The sequence below is a fragment of the Aspergillus fijiensis genome (assembly GCF_003184825.1).
Source record: "Aspergillus fijiensis CBS 313.89 unplaced genomic scaffold BO72scaffold_2, whole genome shotgun sequence".
NCBI lineage: Eukaryota > Fungi > Ascomycota > Eurotiomycetes > Eurotiales > Aspergillaceae > Aspergillus > Aspergillus fijiensis.
Genome location: NW_024468978.1, coordinates 463,195 through 484,018, shown reverse-complemented (window position 1 = coordinate 484,018; position 20,824 = coordinate 463,195). Strand labels below are relative to the sequence as shown.

Sequence of the window (20,824 nt, the reverse complement as noted above, 5' to 3'; positions counted from 1 at the left end):
AGATGAAAACAAAATGCCTATCGTTTCATTGACGTCGCGATACCATCGCTAAATACCCTTCATACCAGCCAATCCAGGCCTTCGTACGCCGAGCATTGCAGATAATCCTCCTCCACGTTTTCACACTACAAGTCGCAAATCCGGCAACTGTAGAATCAGTCCTAAAGGAAATACCATCGACCGGAGCACTTATTGACCTGAATTGCTTGGCCGGTCACAGACATGCCTTGTGCGAACATGACATATGGATTGGCAGTGTCGTCCAGGTCATTCTAGCAGCAGTTTTGATGAGCAGCAGGGATGCATGGTACATGGAAAACTGTACCGTTCTTCTCAGCGCGTCTTTCTCCTTATATCCATCAATATTTTGGCCGCACACTGCACATACCTTTGGCTGATGACCGCTTTTGTATTGCGAGTTACTGCTCTCGAACCATTGTCACGAGCCCTTCAGCTGCGTCTCTGCTCAGGAAAAATTAATAGCAACGTTGCAGCCCTCCGCGGCACACTTTTAGGTTACAAGAGCGCCTGTGCCCCTAATCTCTGTTTGAGAGTTACTGTAAAAGAAGTGCCACTTCTTGGAAAACACATACCTGGACCCGGCAGTAATATCGGGTCTTTGCGACTGTGCAGGGAATGTATGATGTTCTGGTGGGATTGTAGTGGGTATACGGAATATGTAACATTACAACACGAGGTAAGATTTGGAGTGAGAATTTGAGCTCGACAAGAGAATAGCAAGCTGAATAGCATAGCCAACCGTGTGGAGGAGTTTCCGCCCAAGTGTCAAACTTGCGTGAGAAAAATATAGTGCCATACGATCTACCTAACTCCGCTGAAGGGCTCTCAGTTCGCACCGCTCACATTCCGATCTTCAGAACCATCGATACCAGGTGCATATGGTTAATCCATCTATGGTCTAGTACTGTAGTAGTTGGCCCTTGGTCGATCTCGGTCGATAATATGTGTTGCCTGTCAATCCACCAGCGTGCCGGCATATTCAGTCTGCCGCATGCCTTTCCACGCTCTCTTGCCCGCTAGATCTGGCCACTGAACGAGGAAGCGATCCGCAAAAGGCAGCAGGAGTTTACCTGACAGGCTTAGAGTGGTGACTCGGGCCCATGATTCTACGAAGATTGTGCGAAGTCGGAAATCATTCGACATGGTGGCTGACCTAGATCCAAGCAAAAACATAGTACTAAGGGCGTGCCATAGCCGGAGCAGCCTAGCCGCCAGAATGATGCAGACTGCTGTGGCCGGCCCATTGGTGAGGATGATGTCTGGATGGGGTGAGTGCATCGACTCCGAACGAAGTGGTCCCTGGTCTGGATGTAAGCCGCGTAGCACCAGAAGACAAGACCAGAAGGAACTGAGAGTGGAGAAGGGTGCAGTCAGGTAGGATTGGTGTACGCGACGGGCGCGCGGAACTATGACGATAGAGTATGATCCCGTTGTTGGAGGGGGCCGCTCGGATACCGCAGGGTCCTCAATCTGGTTTAAATATGTTGTTTCGAAGTCGACGGCCTTCTTCGCGCTGAAGTTGTCGCCGGAGCTCACGACGTAGGTTCGGTAGGTGTACTTGGTTGGATCGAGTTCCATGCGCCGGAGCATGGAGAACATTTCCGCCGTGTGTCCGCCACTTCCCAGGACCACCAAGAGATGAATCGGTCTATTTTTCGGGCGCCACTTTGGCACTTTGGTGTTGTGCGACTGGATCAAGGCGTAGAGAAGGAGCTATAAGAGTCGACCTCGAGTTAGTCATCGGCTATGGTAAGGACGGCGAGGTGCAGCATGGCACTGACGAGGGCTGCAAATATACAGAGTGTACCTGTCAGGGCTAAGACCCAGAGCAGCATTGCCCAATTTAGAGCCGAAGACATTATGCGAATTGATGATCGGTGATTGAATTGAGCGAAGGGAAATAACAGGCTGGCTTTCTAGTTTGCTGCGGACGGTGCGCGGGGATGCGATTCGGAGGTGTGATCGCGAACAAGGAACCTCAAGAATCCTCCGAAGCTATGTTGTGCACACCTCAGAAGCTTATCAGATCCCACCTTGCTTGCATTTTGTAGCCCAGAGAGCAATGGCGACAAGGAGAGCAGGTGAGGTATTCATGATTGTTACCAGTTTGGCGGCGGCCTCGAAACGACCTAAACAAGCACGTGGTCCGTGCCGCGGTCGGCGATTATTTTGCTGCTGTTGTCTTAACTCCTTCTCTCTCGTCCCCTTCGCCCCATTATCATTTCCCTCTATCATCACCACGACTACCGTTGTCATCCACCCTTTCTAAACATATCTCCCCCGCCATCAATGTTCACCTGCTTGACAGGAGATGGCTCCTTTCTTCGCAAAGCGATTGAAGTGTTTTTACTGTGGGTGTCGCTCACCCCAGGCTGACAGAGAGCCCATTCGCAAATGGCGTTGCCAACATTGCGAGGCCATCAATCATTTGGATGAAGTAGGTCACTTGTAGCTTCACGGTGTGCTCATATGCCATCACAGCAGAGCTTAACATAGCTAACTCCCTTCAGAACGGGGAAATCACCGATCCCCCTGCTACTGAAACGAATCCCGCTGTACACAGCCCTCACGCATCAACTCCGCCCTTCGAGTCCAATGACTTCACAGGCTCCAGTTTATTCTGCGACAAATGCCTCCGCAACCAACACCTCTTCACTAACAACTTGGCATCCTACTTCCCGCCTTCCGATGACCCGAGTTTCGGCGCATACGAACGCGAGTATCCTAAATTTCGCAAAAACCTAGAGGAGCGGTATCCCCAGGTTTGCGCCACTTGCGAGCCTCGAGTGAAACAGCGCATTCGTCAAACCGGATACGAGGCCAAAGCGGATCATTTGAGACGGATGATGGAGCGAAGTAAGGCTGGGAGGATGGCAAGAAAGGCACGTCGGTGGAACTGGAGAAGCCTTCTTGTCTGGGCCGGCGCCATGGGTTACTGGGCTAGTGTTGCCGGTCAACTTAGCTGGAATATCTGGAGTGCGTTAGCCGTGGAGGAAATCGAACCACTGCAAGACCCCGATGCATTATCTAACTCTCCTCATTTGGTCGAGTGCGCACGCGAGATAGTGCAGACCCGTCGGATACCGAGCAGTTGCGCGATGGATCTAGCACCTTATGCCGGGCTAGCTCTCATTGTCGGCATTCTGTCTTTGTGGTGGAACCCCAAGCTACGCTTGAAAGTAGAAGGAAGGGGCGGACGCTTTGTTGGCCTGAGCGAGTACTATCAGGTACAGCTCATTGTCATGGTGGTGCGATGCGTCTTCTGGGCGGTTCTCCGAGAACCCTCTTCGAGCGGACTGGAGGCTAATATTCCCCCGACTTTACACTTGTTCATGCTCTTCTTCACGACATTGGTACGTAACCTAGAGAACCTAGTGTTGACCTCGCTAATGAAGGACATCTACCTCTAGTCTGTTGCCATCTCTAGGCGCATTGTGCGCTATGACACCCGTCCGCTGGTCGTCTGGAATGATGACACCCCCGCAGCCACTCCGAGTCGGAATACTGAAGCGACTCCAGTACCTAATTTTGGTAACACTGGAAACAGTCGCCGGCTGTTTACAAGTCCTACTGGAGATCTCCGGCAGCGACCTTCTCGTTTCCCTTTGGACAAGCTTGCTTCTCCACGGACAGCTCCTGAGGAACCAAGCATCCCAACCCCGCCTCCGGAGGCTGACGATATGGACTGGACTCCTTCCCTTGTCCAGCGCGAACTTGAACCCACAATTAGTGTCCGTCGGCGAGACAAGACCTCTGGGCTCAATGGCGAGCTGCCGTCTTTTGGCCTCCTGCCCGCTGCGCCTAAGCCACCCGCCTGGAATTTGCGTAGCAAACCCCAATACCCAAATCCCATTAACCCCATTAACCCCACTCAACAAGTGGAACGAAATCCGTTCCAGCGCACACCTGCACAACCGCAACAATGGCAACGGAATACCAGTGATGCCGGCGCGGCGTTTGTACCGCCAAAGTTCTTTCCTACGAGCGATCATACCGCGACAACTGGACTCGAGAGTTTGTTCGATCGGACCTTCACCATCAAGTCTCCTGAAGATGGAGAAGACAACTACTGGCAAGCACACCAAAACTCGAATGATTACACCCACCACCCTGTGAATCTCTGGAGTTATTTTGTCTACCAGTACCTTCGGTTAGGACTTCTTATTGTTTCTCTTGCTGCTTGGACTTTTTCGGAATATGGTCTACTCTCGCTTCCGGGCAATTATGTTGAGATCGCATCGTTAGGCAGTGCCAGTCTTATCGCCGGGTTCGCCCTTCTAGAGGCTATGAAACGTCCTATCGTGCAGTGGAATGGCATGGAGATCCTCACCTGCTTTTCCGAGCTGGTTGCTGCTGTTAATCTTGGGGGATACCTTCCCCGGATTGGGGTTGCCTACCAGCGGCAATCTTTTGACACATACGGGAAGTTGTTATTGGTTTTCATGACCGCCCAAGAGGCACTGAATTTGCTGTCACTGTATCGCCTCGCTGCAGTCCATGGGTCTGGTACCCAGCAGCAGCAGCAGCAGCAGCAACAACAACAACAACAACAACAACAACAACAACAACAACAACAACAACAACAACGCCGCATCGCGTCTCCGGATGGCCGTGCAACTGGACATCAGTCCCCATCGGCATTTAATCACCAGAGCCAGGTCCAGTCGTTCGACAGTCAGCCATCCATGCCACCCCTGTCCTTTTCATCTACTCTTCCTACCTCGAGCTTCACGACGCAGTCACCCGCCACGCCCACCCAATTCGCACCTTCGCCATACGACGGAGGATTCTCCAAAAATCACAGTTTCACTCTGAACAGTCTGAAAGACAACGAGTCCGACGTGTCGGACGCGTTTGACCGTGACTCGGACACTGAAACCACTGTAACAACAGCCACATCTGCCACCAACAACACAATTCGAAACATTCGCTATGGACGGAACAACGATTATAACAGTGACTCGATGTTCTCGCCCCGACGATCAGAGCTGGGCCCAGGGATCGGGGGTCTGAGTTTGGAGGACGAGCCCGGTCGCCGCATCACCCGCAGTCAATCGAAGCTCAAGGATCGTTTCGCAGCGGCGCGAGGAATACGGTGATATCAATCCTCGATCTTTGGGCGTTGGTCAGCCTCATTGGACCAGCTGTCTCATTTCAAGCGTTTGCACTTTTGGAGTTGGTTAGCTACCTCTTTCCCTTGCTAAATCTACCTTATACCAGTCTTTGTGAGCCCACGCGAACTATTACGGCCGGTGAGAAAGCTTGCCTGTTCTGAGTACAATCCGTTTGTTTCACTGTACTTGGGGCTGTTTGAAGATGTGTTTTGTACATAGCAAGTAGAATGAACGATTTATGAATGATGGCACGACCGATTTCTCACTTTGTCAGAGTGGGTTATAATCAGACAATTCCTCCGTGTTGTCCTAAAGCACAATGTATCACTATTCCTTTGAACTTGAACCTAGTCTTATGCTGAACCTAATTTAGAAAGCACCTCGAATGTATCCATTAAACCACAACGCCTCTTTCATGCAATCGCTAATATACCTTTGCTTTATCGTCTATCTTCTATGCATCGTTGTATCAGAAATGAAATAACCTGCATCTAGACCCACCCCAGTTTATGCGTGACAAACCTCGAGAGTTCCTGAATCGTACGAGGTTCCTCTTCGGTACCCAGATGAGTTGAGAGAATCTGTATCCATTGAGCTGGCTGAATTCCGTGGAGTTTGCGGTCCTTCAGGGCCTCTTGTAAGCGGGCTGCCTGTTCTGCAGCTATAGAGGTGTCCGAGGAGGTAGAGATGTGGCTTTCGACGATGGCGCCATGTTTGAGACGAAGAAAAACGCGAGTCTGGATAGTTTGAAGGTCAGCCAAGCTTATTGTTGACAGCCCAGCCGTACATAGGCGAGGCAGGCGCCGGAAGGGGAACTCACAGACGGCGGCAAGGAGGCCGGCAGAGGAGGCCGGTCGCGCGGGTCCTCCCCTTCTATCGGATGGGTCGAGAAGATGAACCGGGGTGTCTGGCAGTATTTCCACTCGAGGGACTGGATATCTCATTAGCATGCGACACCCGAATTTCAAGAGCAAGAAAATGAACAACGCAACTCACCTTCATTTCTTCGATCCCCTTCACGATCTCCGCCTCTCCATACCCTTGCTCCTCCCCAACAGTCCCAGCCACCCAGTCCTCTCCGGCATACAATTCCGAATCTTCTACAATGTGGGCCCTCTGCGCCCGGCGCACAGCATCCGAGCATGTTCCATAGAGTCTCGCAAATTCATCCATCACTCCCGCAATGACATCCTGGATCTCGAACGAGACCGGTGCATTCCTGAAGGCCGACGACACATTCGCCACGGGCGACCGCACACTATCCACCCCCTTTGACATCATATACTCCCGCGCCGGCGAGCGCAGGAACGAGCCCAGCCGGTCGATGTTGGGAGAATCGAGCAAGCAGGTGCCGTGGTGAAGCGCGCGCTCGCGGGTGAGTTTGAAGGCGGACCCGGAGATCTTGCGCGGTTGCAGATCAGGCTGCTCCGCTTGCCGCCCGGAGTTCTCGAGTTGCATGACGATGTCGTGGCGGTCGTTGACGCTGGTGGTGGTCGCGCCGATGCGGTGAAGTGCCCGCACCAGCATCTCGGCGTGCTTGTTGCGGGTGAACGTCGCGCGCGGCGAAATCACGCTGTAGTTGAGGTTGCCTTCGTCGTGGAAGACAGCGCCTCCGCCGGAGCGGCGGCGGACGTAGAGGGGAGCCGTGGCATTTTCAATCTGGTTGGGTAAAGGCGGGCTGCTGGTGGCGGCGGCGGTCCGGTCGTTGTGTAGCACGCGAAGGTTGGTTTCAAGCCATGGGTTCTGGTTGCGACCGATCACGACACAGGGGCGATTGATATATAGAAATAGGATGTTCGAGTCGGCGGGCGCATGCTGGAGGAGGAAATGTTCGATAGAGAGGTTGACGTAGGGGTCGTTGGATAGCGATTGGTATATTTGGTGTCTGGAAGCTGGTCGGCTGGCGAGCTGCGCGAAGCGATCACCTGTGAAGGAGGAATTCCACCGGATTGGTACGGGTGACGTCGTATGTTGCCATTGGGAGGATGCGAGTGACGAGGGCCGGAATGAGGAGGTGCGCAAAAGGTTGCGCATCGGGCGAGATGCAGGAGGTGAGCACCACATGAGATTTATTTTATGTCGATCGATAAGGAAGACGGTGATGATGATTGATTGCTGGTGATGATCATTGGAGTTCCATGGACCGGGAAATGCAAGGCGGTGAGAGTGTATCGTACCTGTTACTTACGGTCCGGGCGGTATGAGTCTTGTATCGAGCTTTGGACGAATGGAAAAGGCGATAGTCATGCTCTCCCGCGGGCTGCATCGAGTAAAGAAGCGGCCGATCTCCGGGGGCTATACCCGATGAAGCAAAAGGGCGGCAGAAAACCAAGGCGGGAAGCCATAGTAGAGGAAATGCCCCTCCAAAGGCTAAAGGCGATCTCGCGATCGGCCGGCCTTGAATCAGTCATTCATTCTTCTTTTGTCTGTCTGCTTTCTCCCTCTTATCCACTCACTCTTCCATTCCGCTCCACCGGCCACCCACCTTGTTCCAATCTTCTTTTCTTCCACTCCGGTCTCACCTTCTTATCTTCCTTTTCCCTAGAGGCTGTCAATCCTTCTATCCGTGACCTCTTCCTCTTTCTTTCTGCCCTTCCTCGGATTGAGCCTCTCAACTTGCGAAAAATCTCGACGCCGACATCGCATCACATCACATCAGCCCACCATGTCGACCTGGGGTGAATACTTCCGCGTCACCACGTAGGTCTTCTTCCTCTCAATTGCGTCGCGTCATCTGTGTCCTTCGACACCGGCGTAGCAACTTACGGTTAAACTAATGGTTTTCTCCCCGCAGTTACGGTGAATCGCACTGCCGCTCTGTCGGCTGCATTGTCGATGGCTGCCCACCCGGAATGGAGCTCACTGAGGATGATATTCAGCCGCAGATGACTCGGAGACGCCCCGGCCAGAGTGCCTTGACCACCCCTCGGAACGAGAAGGACCGCGTCGAGATCCAGTCAGGAACAGAATTCGGTGTCACTCTGGGCACTCCGATTGGCATGATGGTGCGCAACGAGGATCAGAGACCCAAGGATTACGGCGGTAGCACAATGGACCTGTACCCCCGCCCCAGCCATGCCGACTTCACCTACCTCGAAAAATATGGCGTCAAGGCCAGCAGTGGTGGTGGCCGCAGCAGTGCCCGCGAGACGATCGGTGGGTGCAACCCTCAGACCTGCCGCTGAAATGGATGAAACATACTAAGAATATGATCAGGCCGAGTCGCTGCCGGAGCCATTGCCGAAAAGTACCTTCGCCTATCGCACGGTGTTGAGATCGTCGCCTTTGTCTCCTCCGTCGGCAACGAACACCTGTTCCCCCCTACTCCCGAGCACCCCACCGCCTCCACCCAGCCCGAGTTCCTGAACCTGATCAAGACCATCGACCGCAAGACCGTCGACTCCTTCGTACCCACCCGCTGTCCAGATGCTGATGCCGCCGCCCGCATGACCAAGGTGATCGAGCAGTTCCGCGACAACCACGACAGCATCGGTGGCACCGTTACCTGCGTGATCCGTAACGTGCCCGTCGGCTTGGGCGAGCCCTGTTTCGACAAGCTCGAGGCCAAGATCGCCCACGCGATGCTCAGCATCCCCGCCACCAAGGGCTTCGAGATCGGCTCCGGGTTCGGCGGCTGTGAGGTTCCCGGCTCGATCCACAACGACCCCTTCATTGTCTCCGACGTGGCATCCCAGCTCGGTCCCAACACCTCCACCAAGCAGCGGCTCACCACCAAAACCAACAACTCCGGCGGTATCCAGGGTGGTATCTCCAACGGCGCCGACATCTACTTCCGGGTCGCGTTCAAGCCCCCGGCCACCATCGGCCAGGCCCAGAACACTGCCACCTACGCCTTGGAGGAGGGTATTCTCGAGGCCAAGGGCCGCCACGACCCTTGCGTCACCCCCCGCGCCGTCCCCATCGTCGAGGCCATGTCCGCCTTGGTCATTATGGACGCCCTCATGGCTCAGTATGCTCGCGAGAGCGCCAAGAGCCTCCTGCCTCCCCTGCCCAACACCATCCCCACCCGTCCTACCCTGAGCGGTTCCAACTAAAAAAAAAAAGCCCATTTCTCCTCATTGTATCATGAAAATGTAATCGAATCAATCATCATCCTTATGTTTTTTTCTCGTTTTTTTCTCCATATTTCCGGGAACAGGCTTGGGAAAAGTTGTTTCCTTCATTGATTTGGAATGTGGCTTCAACACTACATGCGTGTTGCCTATATATCTTTTTTGGCCTGTTTGTTTCGAGACACCATTCATGAAAATTAGAGTGCAGCGATATATATGATGGTATGACATTTTTGGATGAATCATTATATTATTCTTTTTCTTCTGGTATATCCAACCTCGGCCTCAGAAGAATACGGGCATGTATCTGGTTCTTTACCACACATCATTGTTGCTCAACGGCATCAGCTTCCACCGCGCCTTCCCTAATCGATCGAGTCCAGCCTGCGACGCCGGCTTGCCCCGATTGGATGTTCCGTTGACTCCGGTGATCCTGGGTACATGTGGATGTTTTTCATCTAGCTGAGGGATATTCGCATTTTCGTGAATTTTACTCATGGCTAATAAACTATAGTAAGATCGTTATATCATGGGAAAACCTCGGTTTCCACCACATGCTTCGTGAACACATACCTCCATGCATACATATATTAGTTTGATATCAACATGGCCAACATCGTATACCCAGCACAAAACAAAATCAAAGGTAACAATCATAACCAAGGGAAACGCGAAGTTGGGCTGGACTAGCGAAAGCCGCCAGTGCCAGGATATGACCACCCAAAACTAACAGGGGAAATATAGCACGAGGCCCAATCTACCCCCGTTCCCTGGGAGGGACTGCATATGGACGTACCCATAGTACGCTACGCCGTTTCAAATCTCGCGGACCATGCGAGGAAGAATCCCACCACTGACGGACCTCTCCGAAACCCCATCCAACTCCCCCGCCGTAGCATTCACGACTCGCAACTTCTCCTTCGGCACCGTGAAGGTCACTTGGACCCGTCGGCCCTCCGCCGCACCCTCGACATCCCAGTCGTCGTCCCCGTCCGCTTCGCCGTCGGCATCCGCATACCGGCGCAGGCCATCGGAATACAAGCCGGCACGCTCGTCACCGATCCCCATGTCGTCGCGCCACGAAGGGCCAGCGACCGAGCTTCGCATCCCGGCTCCCCAGTCCCGGGCCCCCTGTTTGCGACGGAAGAGCTCGGCGGAGGCGCTGACGGAGCGGCGCGGAATCCGCGTGTTCCCGTATCCGGCAGCCAGGGGGGTCACAGGGGACGGGCGGCTGCTGCTGCTGCTACCGTTGCCGACGACGGTGCTTCGTCGGTCGAGGTTGATGTCAATGCCGGAGGCGATTGAGGTGAACGCACCGGGAGGTTCGGCGAAGTCTGCCGTCGGTGGTCGACGTCGAGTGAGAGAGAGGACGCGGCGGACGTTGTTGCCGATCCAGTCGGAGGTTCGAGGCCTGCCTATAGTGGGCAAGGCGGTGGGTTTGCTATGGGGCATCGGGAAGAGATCGAGCGTTTGAGCAAGTGGGGAGGTAGGCTCTTCGAGGCTCTGGGAGTGTTGGTGATGTTGGAGGAGGTGTTCGCCTTCGGAGTGACGTTGAGACACCGAGGTCTGCGCAGTCGAGTAGGAATCCGAGGTATAGCATTGTTCCACGAAGGATAGCGCCATGCTGTTCGGCCGGCTGCGCGGGGTTTCTCGGCTGCTGCCATTACTGCTGGCGCCACCACTGCTATACGCAGAAGCTGCTTCGGTGGACTTCAGGGGGATTTGTCGTCCGCTTATCGACTGATTGGAAGAGGAGAGATGCGGGAGATTGAGCGCACGGGCTTGCATGATGGACTTCGCGGAAGTAGTCGATGAATCGGACAGGTTGGATGAAGTCCGGTCTCCTTTGTCTGGCGAGGCGGGGCCACCATCTTGATCGATGCCAATTCCGGCAATGAACTCGGGGGGGACGAGGGGGACGGCTGAGTAGCCAATGTTGACGCCTAAGGGCGGTAGAAAGCCTGATCCTCTTGGTTGGTCGTATGTCTCCTGCGTCATGATCATTCCGGCGTTCTTTGCCTCGTCTTCTTCGCGCTCGTCGATTGGATGGATCTCTCCGGTGGCATCGCTTCTGCGAAACTCGCTGTATTGAGTGGGAGGCCGGTACAATCTCGCTGTTGGGCCAGACAGGTTGGTCTTGGTGGGACTCAATGCTTCCCCAAGCAAGCCAGTGCTCTCCGCGATCGTCCCTCCTGCCTTATCATCCCAGACAGACGACTGCCCAGATCCGCGCTTACTTTTCCAATCGGCAATCTCTTCCATCTCCCCCGAAAAGGGCCTGCGTATGCTGCTCGCCATATTTGGGCCCTCGCCGCCCCAGAAATGAGCTCTTTGTGCGCCAAGAGCCAAGTTGCGTAGTTCTTGATCCCGTGAGCGACGCTCGTAACGCCTGCGGCTATAGAAGAAAAGGAACACTGCTAAACAAATCACCGCGGGGATCCCCAGACCCAGACCGACTCCAAGCCCAGTCTTTGTGCGCGAATTCGAGGTGCCAGAATCAGATACGTTGTCTTTTCGTGAGTAAGGGTTCTCATAGGTTGATACCCAATGCCCCGATGTGACATTGTACAGGTAGACCTGCGAGTTGTCTAGAGAGCTCCTGGAAGAGAGTTTGGAAGATAGATGCGGAATGGGTTGTCCTCCTGCGATCATCATCACTCCTCCAGGAAGCATTGTGGCACCATGTCCGTATATTCCCGCTGCTTCTCCGATTCCAGAACTTGTAATCGATGGTATCCTCCAGGTCCATTCTTCGTAGTCAGCTTCGAGCTCCAGGATAGCTAGCTGCGGTTGAGCTGCGACACTCGTGTTCCCTACCCAGCCTCCGTAGACGATGACTTTGCTACCGTCTGGAGACAGGACTGCTGTATGCCCTGATCTTGGCTCCACCACGTTGACTTCCCGTACGGCAAGTTCTGTTTTGAGCGTGGTCGGTGCAGTCATCACATTCACAAAACTCCAGCTATTCTGCGGGAGAGAAAAGACGGCCAGCTGCGACATGTTTATGAAGGCGTCCCGGGTCTGGCCTCCAATCAGGAGAAAATCTTGCTGCTTGCGCGGCTCTCCGGTGGAGGAATATGCATAGGACGCCTGCAGGGGTGTGATCGTAAACCCGGCCTCCGCGACTGGAGGGGCGCGGCTGCCAGTTGTAGAGGCGTCATAAGACACAGTATCCCCGGAAGTATGAGGATTTAGAACGATCATCGACTGGGAATAGTTTGCAGCGGCCATCCAGGTTTGGTTTGTAGCATTCGTGAACGGGCACATGCCGCCGAATGCATAGATGGAACTGTCAGACGTATTGGTGGGCGCATATGCAAAACCCGCCGAAAGGAAATTAGGCCTATCCACAGCGACACTGGACTGAGTTGCGGAGCTATCTATGGCCAGCTGTTCCCAGGTGCCATTGCCCGCGGAGTCGTTCGCTTTGGGTGTGAACTGCCATATCGCGCCTTGGTCCAGATTGTCCCGACAGCTACCTGCGAATACCTTGATCACGGCAGCGGCGTCAATGGTAGGTACATAAGCTGAACCGTTTTCATGGTGCTGGAAGGGTAACGAGCTTGTCAGTGTCGAATACTGCGGTTCCGCGGCGTCAACGACTCCCGACACGTTCAAGGCCAGGAGTTCCGTGGTGACAATCTGGCTAGATCCCCTCGAATGCAAAAGATATGCAAAAGAGCCATTATGGTCGAGACTGTAGAGCAGGTACGACGGTTCATATGGAATCAGCGCAGAGGTCGGCTCAGCGCAGAGTAGAACGAAGGCAAGTAGAAGCGTCGACACCACGTGGGCGCCGACAAATCTGCGCATTCCGTGTCCTTGTTGGAAACATCCATCCATGTGTATGAAGACGAGAGCTTGAGATGAGGTCGAGAGCAAGGCTGATCTGAGACAGATCGCAATGCATCTAGCGCAAGGGTTAGCCCGTTAGCACGATCTGGACAAGGCACGGCTGGAGACCAGATCAGCCGACATGGGCGAGGATCGTCAAACTAGGCCGATCTAATTGCTTTAGATCCGAGCGAGTACTTCAGGATATGGATGAAGCGAGGGTCGAAAGGTATGATGGTGCTACTGGCGGAGAGGGGAGGGAGGAGGGAGGAATGCAGAAGATGGATTTGGGGTTGGTGGCTAGACCAGAGAGAAGAAGAGGAGGAGGAGGAGAAGTGAGTAAGTGACACACTGACATGGATCTCATCAGCAGGCAACATCGCAATCGCGGCCGATCGGATCCGAGTTTAGATGAAATGAGGACTCTGTGGCAGGACGAATTGATTAACATAATCGTCATGGGTGGACTAAGTCTCCGTACGGAGTACGGAGACAGTGTGCTCCATAGTACTCCTCGACGGACAGGCCCATCCATCTGAGGACCCATCCAGTATGAAGCGAGAGCCAGGAAATACTGAGGGGCTGGGAAGAACGATTGCGCCGTCAACACGGGCGGTTGCACTGGCAACCTGGATGCTGCATGGGGGTTGATTTCCAGTACTGTCCGGGTTGGCGAGGGTCGAGTGAGGCAATCCAGACAGACTCGGGAGGAGGGAGGAGGGGCAAGAGTCTCCCCCTCTTTTTTATTATTATTATTATTATTATTATTGTTATTATTATTGTTATTATTTTCAATTGGGCAACTTCTTGAGTTCAATTGACTCCGAGTGACAGTTCAATCGATGCGAGGGGGAGGACGGATGGATGATGAATGATGGAACAAAAGCAAAGGTGGAGCCGCGAGTGAAACAGGGCAACAGACCATCTTCCGGGCCGAACTTTGGGTTGTCTTGTTTATACTCTAATTTACTCTTTCTTCTGATTCAAGGTTGAAGGTTCATCTCCTCAGGATTCATTGGAGCTCTGTCCGACTAAAGTGGGGATCCGACCAATAAAGTTACAGGTTGGCCTGCCAACTGCTTGCTAGGTACTGCTACTGCTGCTGCTGCTCCTCCTCCTTCTCCTCCTCCTCGGAATCCCGAGTCCAGACCTACCTTACTTATCAGACTGTAACTTAGCACACTTAGCGGATTTGCTAATAGACTACTCCGTAGTAGCACCACCGATAGGGCTGAGATATGCTAGTCACTCGTGAGACAAGCAAGGAGAGAAAACTGACCTCGTGCTCCTTATGCCCAGGCGGGGCTCACGGGCAACAAGAGACCCCATTCATTCTCTCTTGTTATCCCGCTGACCTGAATACACGACCCGCACATTCGTCATCACACCCATCATGTTCCGTCTTGCCACAGTGAGTGGGTGCATTCCTTTCTAACTTATACTCATGATCGAGAGGGAACCTAAGCAGAGAAACAAAAAAAAGAAGAAGCAGCGCGATTCGACCGCGCGTCAGACTCTTACGGCCCTTGCAGCGCACGGGCTCATATTCTGCTAGATGACCCCGGTGGGTTGGGGGGGAAACAAACCAGGTTATCATTGTCTGCCTATAACACAGCTCTACTCCGTAGTGCTGCTTGGCTTGGCTCGGTGACAAGTACTCAGCCACATCCCATCCATATCCCGAACAGCATCCTGGGGACTCTTGGGTGAAAGGGGGGGAGGGGGGGAAAGAGGAGGGGCGTGAAGGATTTGACATCCGTTGCTCAGTGGACATTCAGGAATTCAGAGGCCATGCTCCGACGCGGGATTTGGTCTGATCAGTCCACATTGGGCTTCCTTCTTGTCAGAGCTGAGGTGACGCCTAAATTTGCAGACGGGTAGAGAGCGAGATGGTGTTCCGTTGGTGCGGTAGCAAACATGTTGAGTATTTTGGAGGGGTTGAGCGGTGGCGAAGGATCGCGGACGGAGTAGAACGATGCGAATGATAGTACGTCTCATACCGCCTCGAAGCCACTGTTGGCGCAGATACGGGCACATGGCTTCTGCAGTGGAATCATAGAGCCTTTCCACAGTACCAGCTGGTGGTTCTTGAGTCGATCGCGAGTCATATCTTGAAAACACTTAGCATGCTGTGCCAAAATGCCTCGGAATTATCGGTTCGGGCTATGAATCGCCATATCTTCCGTGCCTTTGCGCTCCATGTCGCCATCCTCTGGACCCAGCAGAGGTAGCGTGTTATGATTCAGAGGGAATCGGGGCCTGCAGGATGCTAGACCTTGGACTCTACACTCTACCAGGATTGTTTCCTTGGCGGTTGACACCGAGTAATCTCTGGTGGAACAATGTGCAGCGATGCTAATAGGAAGAAAGGGGGGGGGAATGCCATGCTGGCGGTGATGGGTGGTTAAGATGTACAATGTAGGTAGACGGTACATGCTCACTCAGGGGCGTTGACAGATCGACCACCAGCGCCAATAGCTAGTAGTGGTGGCTGATATAGAGTTGCATTTGCTTGGGGATCCCAGGCCCGACATCCCTTCGCAGCTCCAACCGTGTGTAACGAGGAGGATCCGAAGACTAACTTACTCGTGTCTGAGCTCTGTCTGATTGGATGTGATCCAGAACCCTGGGCTGCAACAGGAGACCAGTCCAGCAGTATGCAGGGGGCATTGAGGTGGATGCCCGGCACGCATTGGGTTGTGCCAGAGTGATATGACATGATGTGACGGTTGACTGGGCACGGGGCTGTCTCCGGCTTTCAGCTCCGTCAGTGATGATCTGACCTGCATTGTTTCCACTCTTTGCGGACCGCACCGGGCAAGGGATGGCTGGGGGGAGAAAGTATGAGTATCTGCAGATATGATGGCCCGTGGTCCTCTTGGCTTCCGAGGATGGTGGCTGGTTTGCGTGTGACAGGTGCGTTCGAGGGGAGTTGGGGATATGCTGGATGTACGGAGCACACCGTAATGGGCTTGTAATGAGCTAGCAGTGAACATCAATACTTTTCAACTTGAACGATCCCAGGGGCAGGGAAGCATCTGCCATTCGGTATGTACTCGCACATACCTAGCAGTCTAGTCCGTACAGTACAGTCAGGACTCAGGAGGGGTATGACTGCTCTAAAAAGCTTGGTCCAAGGACTGGCAACCAATGAGGTTTGCTCGGATGCAGTAGTGGGTATGCAGGCTCCCCAAATAGGAACTATGAGGATGCCGCGCAGGAGTAGGGGAGGGATAACTCTGGTTGGTGGGATCTAACTTGTCGAGTCCTTGGATTGCTTGCAGTGTGGAAACAACCTTCTGTTGAAGGTAAGCCGGTGAATTCAGTGGTGGGAAAGCTCGGCGGTGCAAAAGGAATATGAAGATGAAGCGGGTGATACCATACATTGATCACAGTTACTCGAGTATCAGGCCATGTTTATCGGGGTTTCCATCCCCTGCGTACGAGTATAAGGGATCAGTAGGATGGTACATAGTAAGATGTATCAAATTGAAAACAAATAAGCAAAAAAGAAGTGGCGCTGCCCGGAATCGAACCGGGGCTGGCACGGCCACAACGTGACGTCATACCACTAGACCACAGCACCTGTTGTTATTGAAAGCACATCTTTGCTTGGCGTTATGTACCACCATTCATGGATTCCCGGCTACACGAAGATCTAGAGCATGTTTTCGTCACATTCGTCATCTCGATGTTCTTTTGCCTATATGTCTCGGAGAACCGCTGTATCTCAAGGCAATCTCTTCTTTGCCAACATTCTCCATGTTGTGGTGTTATAGTTGGGCACGCCTCCGGCAAATCGATGATGGCCGGGACGCAGTTCTTGGGTATATATCTCAATCGAGATACAAGACTACTCAGCCTACCATTCCATCAACAGCCTGCGCAACGTGGGATATGCGATCGATAGCACCACTAGCCATGACAATCACACAGAGTGTCGAGCAACAGCTGCCAAATTATATCTCACGATATAGAGAGATATAAGAAATGCATCAATCCCCATACCACCAAATAGAAACAGTGCATAATCTATACATGCACAGCACCCATAGGAGCAGAATCAGGCGCCAGTGGGCCATATAAAATGAACATCTTACCCAGTGCACCAGATGCACTCGAGCAAGCCTATAACCCTCAGCGGGTTGCCACCGCTAAACCGATCAAAGGAGCCGATCCCAAGAAGAAGACCATGGCCCACACGCCACAGCAAATGGATGACAGCTAAACTGGATCAGATGAACGCTCGACACCTACTGAGTGATAGGAGGTAGCACATGGGCCGACGCGCGCACACCAAAGGCAAGCAGAGGAGGAATCTTCATTGACCACACCTGTCCGTAACGGAGAATCGGGAGTCGATAAGCAGAGCCTGCAAACAGGGTGCGATACATAGTCAATCAGCATTCAGCCCCGACTGTAATCTAATCTTATCATTGAAAGAAGCCCCTGTTGTCTCAAGTAAACATACAATGGAGGTAGCATCGGCATGTAGGACCTGGATGACGTTGTAGTGCCGGTCGAGAATGAGGACAGTGCATGCATACAGCACGCCTGCGGTGTCTCCCGAGATCCAATAGGTGCACCAGATAGGTTGGCGACAGATGAATCCGAGACAGAACCAAGGTTCTGTCACTTGCCAGAGTCATGCCTCCCCGTCTGCTCAAAGAAGACCCCGGTCCACTTCCCTGTACATACTCGTAACACATATCTCCAGTGTTGGGAGGGGAGTCCCGCGGATCGGGGGAACGATTGTAGTAGGCCGTGATGGAGCATCGCGCAATTAATAGTCTCATCTATAAATTGGGGAAGATTAATTAGCTCAGGCTAGAGAATTGTACAAGGAACAAGGTGTTTGTTTCATCGCATACCATCGACTAACGCACGGAGGACGGGAGTCCATGCCGCTAAAGCAGCCACCCTCTATGGATCGAATCAGGCTGCTATGCATGAGTGAACCAAAGCCTCGAGGGCTCGGCTGGTCAATGCCTGTAGGTACCGCAGGTACAATGCTGTCACTTCCAGACCTCGGAGTATGGACCAGTATCCCGAGTTGGAAATACTAGACGTGACACCCTGTGTGGGCTGGCCGTGCTTCCAAACATGGTTAAATCCTTACTGGTTCGATCTGACAACTGGAAAGAATAATATAGTAGTATATGCTAGGTACTAGATACCTAGTACTGATCTAGCACCGTAGCTAGAAAGGATGATGATCAACTTTGAACAGGCGTGCATAGCCCCCGGAGAAACTTGACATCAGATTGGCTATCTTGAAGTTCGATGGACTCAGAAATGACCGGTTTTTCGGTAGCCCCAGGTTCAATGGAGGCATCAAGGTAGGTACAGTATTAACTCGACCATGCGGACGGAGCAGAATGGATAAACGAGGGAGAGGGAACTACACCTTATTTCGTTCTCCACCCACCGACCGTGGTGCCTGGACAGTACAATACCCATAGCCTGGAGTACTGAAAGTCCGTCCGTAAGGATCTACTACAGATTACTACTAGCCTAACTACCACTGGCAGGCACTGGATTTGCGGAGAACACAGACCTCCTCAACCAGGAGGAGGTTCTGGACCCTCATTGGCCATAAGTACAGCAGCGGCCGAATGCCATTTGGGCCAATGGTATTTGGGCTGGAGTCTGGTATAGCCGATCAATATTCTGGTTACCTTCAATGTGAGGCTTCTGTACAGGTAGAGTGCTGGATCGGATACACTCAGATTGAATTATGTGATCGTCAAGACGATGAGGCGGCGAAAATAGAGTCAAGTGGAAGGCGACAGTCATGACATGACCCATGGAACAAACGATAAAGTGTTGTAGGGTCTGCCAGACCTGGTGGCTGGTCGCACTGACAGGTGTCACTGGTATTACAGCAGAGGTTCCCAACCCGATAAGATGCGACAGGGTCAGCCATACATGATCGCATGCTGGAGAAGACTAGCACCAATCATCAATGCGACCATTTGCTTGTTTTCCTTTCACGTATCCTGAATGGTAGACCGTTCAAGCAATTTGAAAAGAGTCAAACAGACACGGCGAAGCCACTCCCGAGCCCCTACTTAGCTGTACTAACTAGACTCAGGAGAATTAATTGGGTGACGGTTGCAGCAGAAGAGAACCAGGGGAAGGAAGGAGCTGAGAAAGGAAGAAAAGCGCCATTGACTCGTTGATGCTGCTAGGACGGAGAAATAGTCCCCTACGTAATGGTCGAGCCCGCGGATGGGTTGCTTGGCAAAGCAAGAGGGGAGAAAAGACAACTTAGTAGCGACTGGCACCTGGCAGAGTTAGTAGACTGCCTAGTAACTTAGCTACCATAGTAGAAAGACGCCGCCGCCACTGCTGGGTTGACTGCGACTTGCAGCAGGAGCAACAGCAGGAGCAGCAGGAGCATCTCTCCTTTCTCCTTTTTAAAAAAGGTTTCTGTTCTTGCTTAGAGGGGGGATCTTTACTTCTCTACTTGTTCATACGGATACACTTTTCTTACTCTTTTTCAGATCTTGTTTTCTGATCGTCATCCTGTACGAATTACTTACCTACTCTATGTCTATGTATTTTACCTCAAGCAGTTGGAGGAACACATTATAATGCATTTCCTGGGCTGTGTTGACAAGTGATTGATTAGCATTTCAGGCTATTATGCATATATCTGGTAGCATCTGCCAACTTTACTCTTTTTATTTCTTCCCTTTTCTCTTTAACCCTTTTTTTATTTTTTTTTTCTTTTTCGATTTCGCCCCTCCACCCCCGGGTCGGGGCCCAGTCGCCGAGACCCAGGGATACCATGGGAGGATCTCAACCAATCCACGATGCCAAGCAGACCCGGATGGTCGGCCGAAATAGCTGGTGTGGTCTGGTCTCGTCTGGTCGATGGGGATGGAAGGACGGAATCGATGGATGCACTACTGAAGGTTGAATCCATTCTCAATCGAGTCTACTGCTCATAAAAAGAGGAGGCGATATTTCTTAGTATCCGCCATTATAGTAACTGTCATCATCTATGGAGACAGAGTCATTATCTGCGTCGTCATAGCTATCTCGTTTGTATCTGTTAGTATACAGTGTAGTAGTTAATACAGTAGTAGTATTTCTGATTGGCGAAAGAGTGCATGAGTGAATGTACAGTACACACCAGAACCCTCTCCCTCTTACTCTTCTCTATCTTTCCCTCTCTCTTTCGCTCTTCTCTAGCCCTCAACCGATCCTTGCCTTCCACCCAGTGGACATGCATCCCCACTGACCGGGTAAAATACGTTCATAGGCGTCCCGAATGGGGGGCCCAGATTCTCCCTTCCCAAAGTTCCAAGCAATCTCCATGCGGCATATCCTTTTGTTCTAAGGGTTCAAGAAGAGACTGTTTGGAAGGGATCTCGACTGGTGTATGCAAAGAATATGTTCTGTGGCTGCTGGTGGTGGTGCTGGCAAATAATGAGCTAGTTGATACAGTACAGTAGTGCAGCAGCAGCAGCAGCAGCAGCAGCAGCAGCAGCAGCAAGAGCAGCAAGAGCAGTAAGAGCAGTAGCCGTCATTGCGACTACGGCCTGACTAAGTTGCAGTGACCTAAGTTAACTAACCTACTTACTCCGTAGTTGAGTTAGTTAAGTTAACAGTAACTTACCCGTGCCGACCACGGACATGTCTGTCTCTCTGGCTGCTACATGGTACGTACTCCGGAGTACGTAGTATTATTGCTGGGCCTGCTCCCCTCCCTGGTCAATTTTTTTTATTCTTCTTATTCTCATTCTCTCACCCTCTCACCCTCTCCTCTCTCCT

General features: G+C 52.5%; 7 protein-coding genes and 1 non-coding gene across 8 annotated transcripts; 3 read left to right on the top strand and 5 right to left on the bottom strand.

Annotated features, from left to right (window-relative positions):
• Positions 1-118: 118 nt before the first annotated feature.
• Positions 119-848, top strand: BO72DRAFT_90421 (uncharacterized protein). The gene has a single exon (XM_040950799.1). The coding sequence runs from the start codon at positions 245-247 to the stop codon at positions 719-721; it is 477 nt and encodes a 158-aa protein (XP_040806429.1). The 5' UTR covers positions 119-244; the 3' UTR covers positions 722-848.
• BO72DRAFT_523760 (glycosyltransferase family protein) lies at positions 766-2,097 on the bottom strand. The gene is made up of 2 exons (XM_040949799.1): positions 1,803-2,097; positions 766-1,734 (listed from the first exon to the last, which is right to left on the bottom strand). Exons 1-2 carry the CDS (start codon positions 1,878-1,880, stop codon positions 976-978), a joined length of 837 nt encoding a protein of 278 aa, XP_040806428.1. The 5' UTR covers positions 1,881-2,097; the 3' UTR covers positions 766-975.
• Positions 2,098-2,237: 140 nt separating this feature from the next.
• Positions 2,238-5,446, top strand: BO72DRAFT_523759 (uncharacterized protein). The gene is made up of 3 exons (XM_040949798.1): positions 2,238-2,458; positions 2,532-3,374; positions 3,432-5,446. Exons 1-3 carry the CDS (start codon positions 2,333-2,335, stop codon positions 5,118-5,120), a joined length of 2,658 nt encoding a protein of 885 aa, XP_040806427.1. The 5' UTR covers positions 2,238-2,332; the 3' UTR covers positions 5,121-5,446.
• Positions 5,447-5,626: 180 nt separating this feature from the next.
• On the bottom strand, positions 5,627-7,169 carry BO72DRAFT_366926 (putative lipoate--protein ligase; the record flags this gene model as incomplete). Its single annotated transcript, XM_040940814.1, has 3 exons — positions 5,627-5,872; positions 5,956-6,066; positions 6,132-7,169. 3 exons carry the CDS (start codon positions 7,167-7,169, stop codon positions 5,627-5,629), a joined length of 1,395 nt encoding a protein of 464 aa, XP_040806426.1.
• A 363-nt stretch (positions 7,170-7,532) lies between these two features.
• Positions 7,533-9,636, top strand: BO72DRAFT_443870 (bifunctional chorismate synthase/riboflavin reductase [NAD(P)H] ARO2). The gene is made up of 3 exons (XM_040943683.1): positions 7,533-7,835; positions 7,930-8,291; positions 8,352-9,636. The coding sequence occupies exons 1-3, from the start codon at positions 7,801-7,803 to the stop codon at positions 9,188-9,190; spliced, it is 1,236 nt and encodes a 411-aa protein (XP_040806425.1). The 5' UTR covers positions 7,533-7,800; the 3' UTR covers positions 9,191-9,636.
• A 388-nt stretch (positions 9,637-10,024) lies between these two features.
• Positions 10,025-13,051, bottom strand: BO72DRAFT_367001 (uncharacterized protein; the record flags this gene model as incomplete). Its single annotated transcript, XM_040940820.1, has 2 exons — positions 10,025-10,865; positions 10,899-13,051. The coding sequence occupies 2 exons, from the start codon at positions 13,049-13,051 to the stop codon at positions 10,025-10,027; spliced, it is 2,994 nt and encodes a 997-aa protein (XP_040806424.1).
• Positions 13,052-14,073: 1,022 nt separating this feature from the next.
• On the bottom strand, positions 14,074-14,703 carry BO72DRAFT_443868 (uncharacterized protein). The gene has a single exon (XM_040943682.1). The coding sequence runs from the start codon at positions 14,637-14,639 to the stop codon at positions 14,385-14,387; it is 255 nt and encodes an 84-aa protein (XP_040806423.1). The 5' UTR covers positions 14,640-14,703; the 3' UTR covers positions 14,074-14,384.
• A 1,854-nt stretch (positions 14,704-16,557) lies between these two features.
• On the bottom strand, positions 16,558-16,628 carry BO72DRAFT_t6. The gene has a single exon. It is a non-coding gene; the product is annotated as a tRNA-His (tRNA).
• Between the last annotated feature and the right edge of the window lie 4,196 nt (positions 16,629-20,824).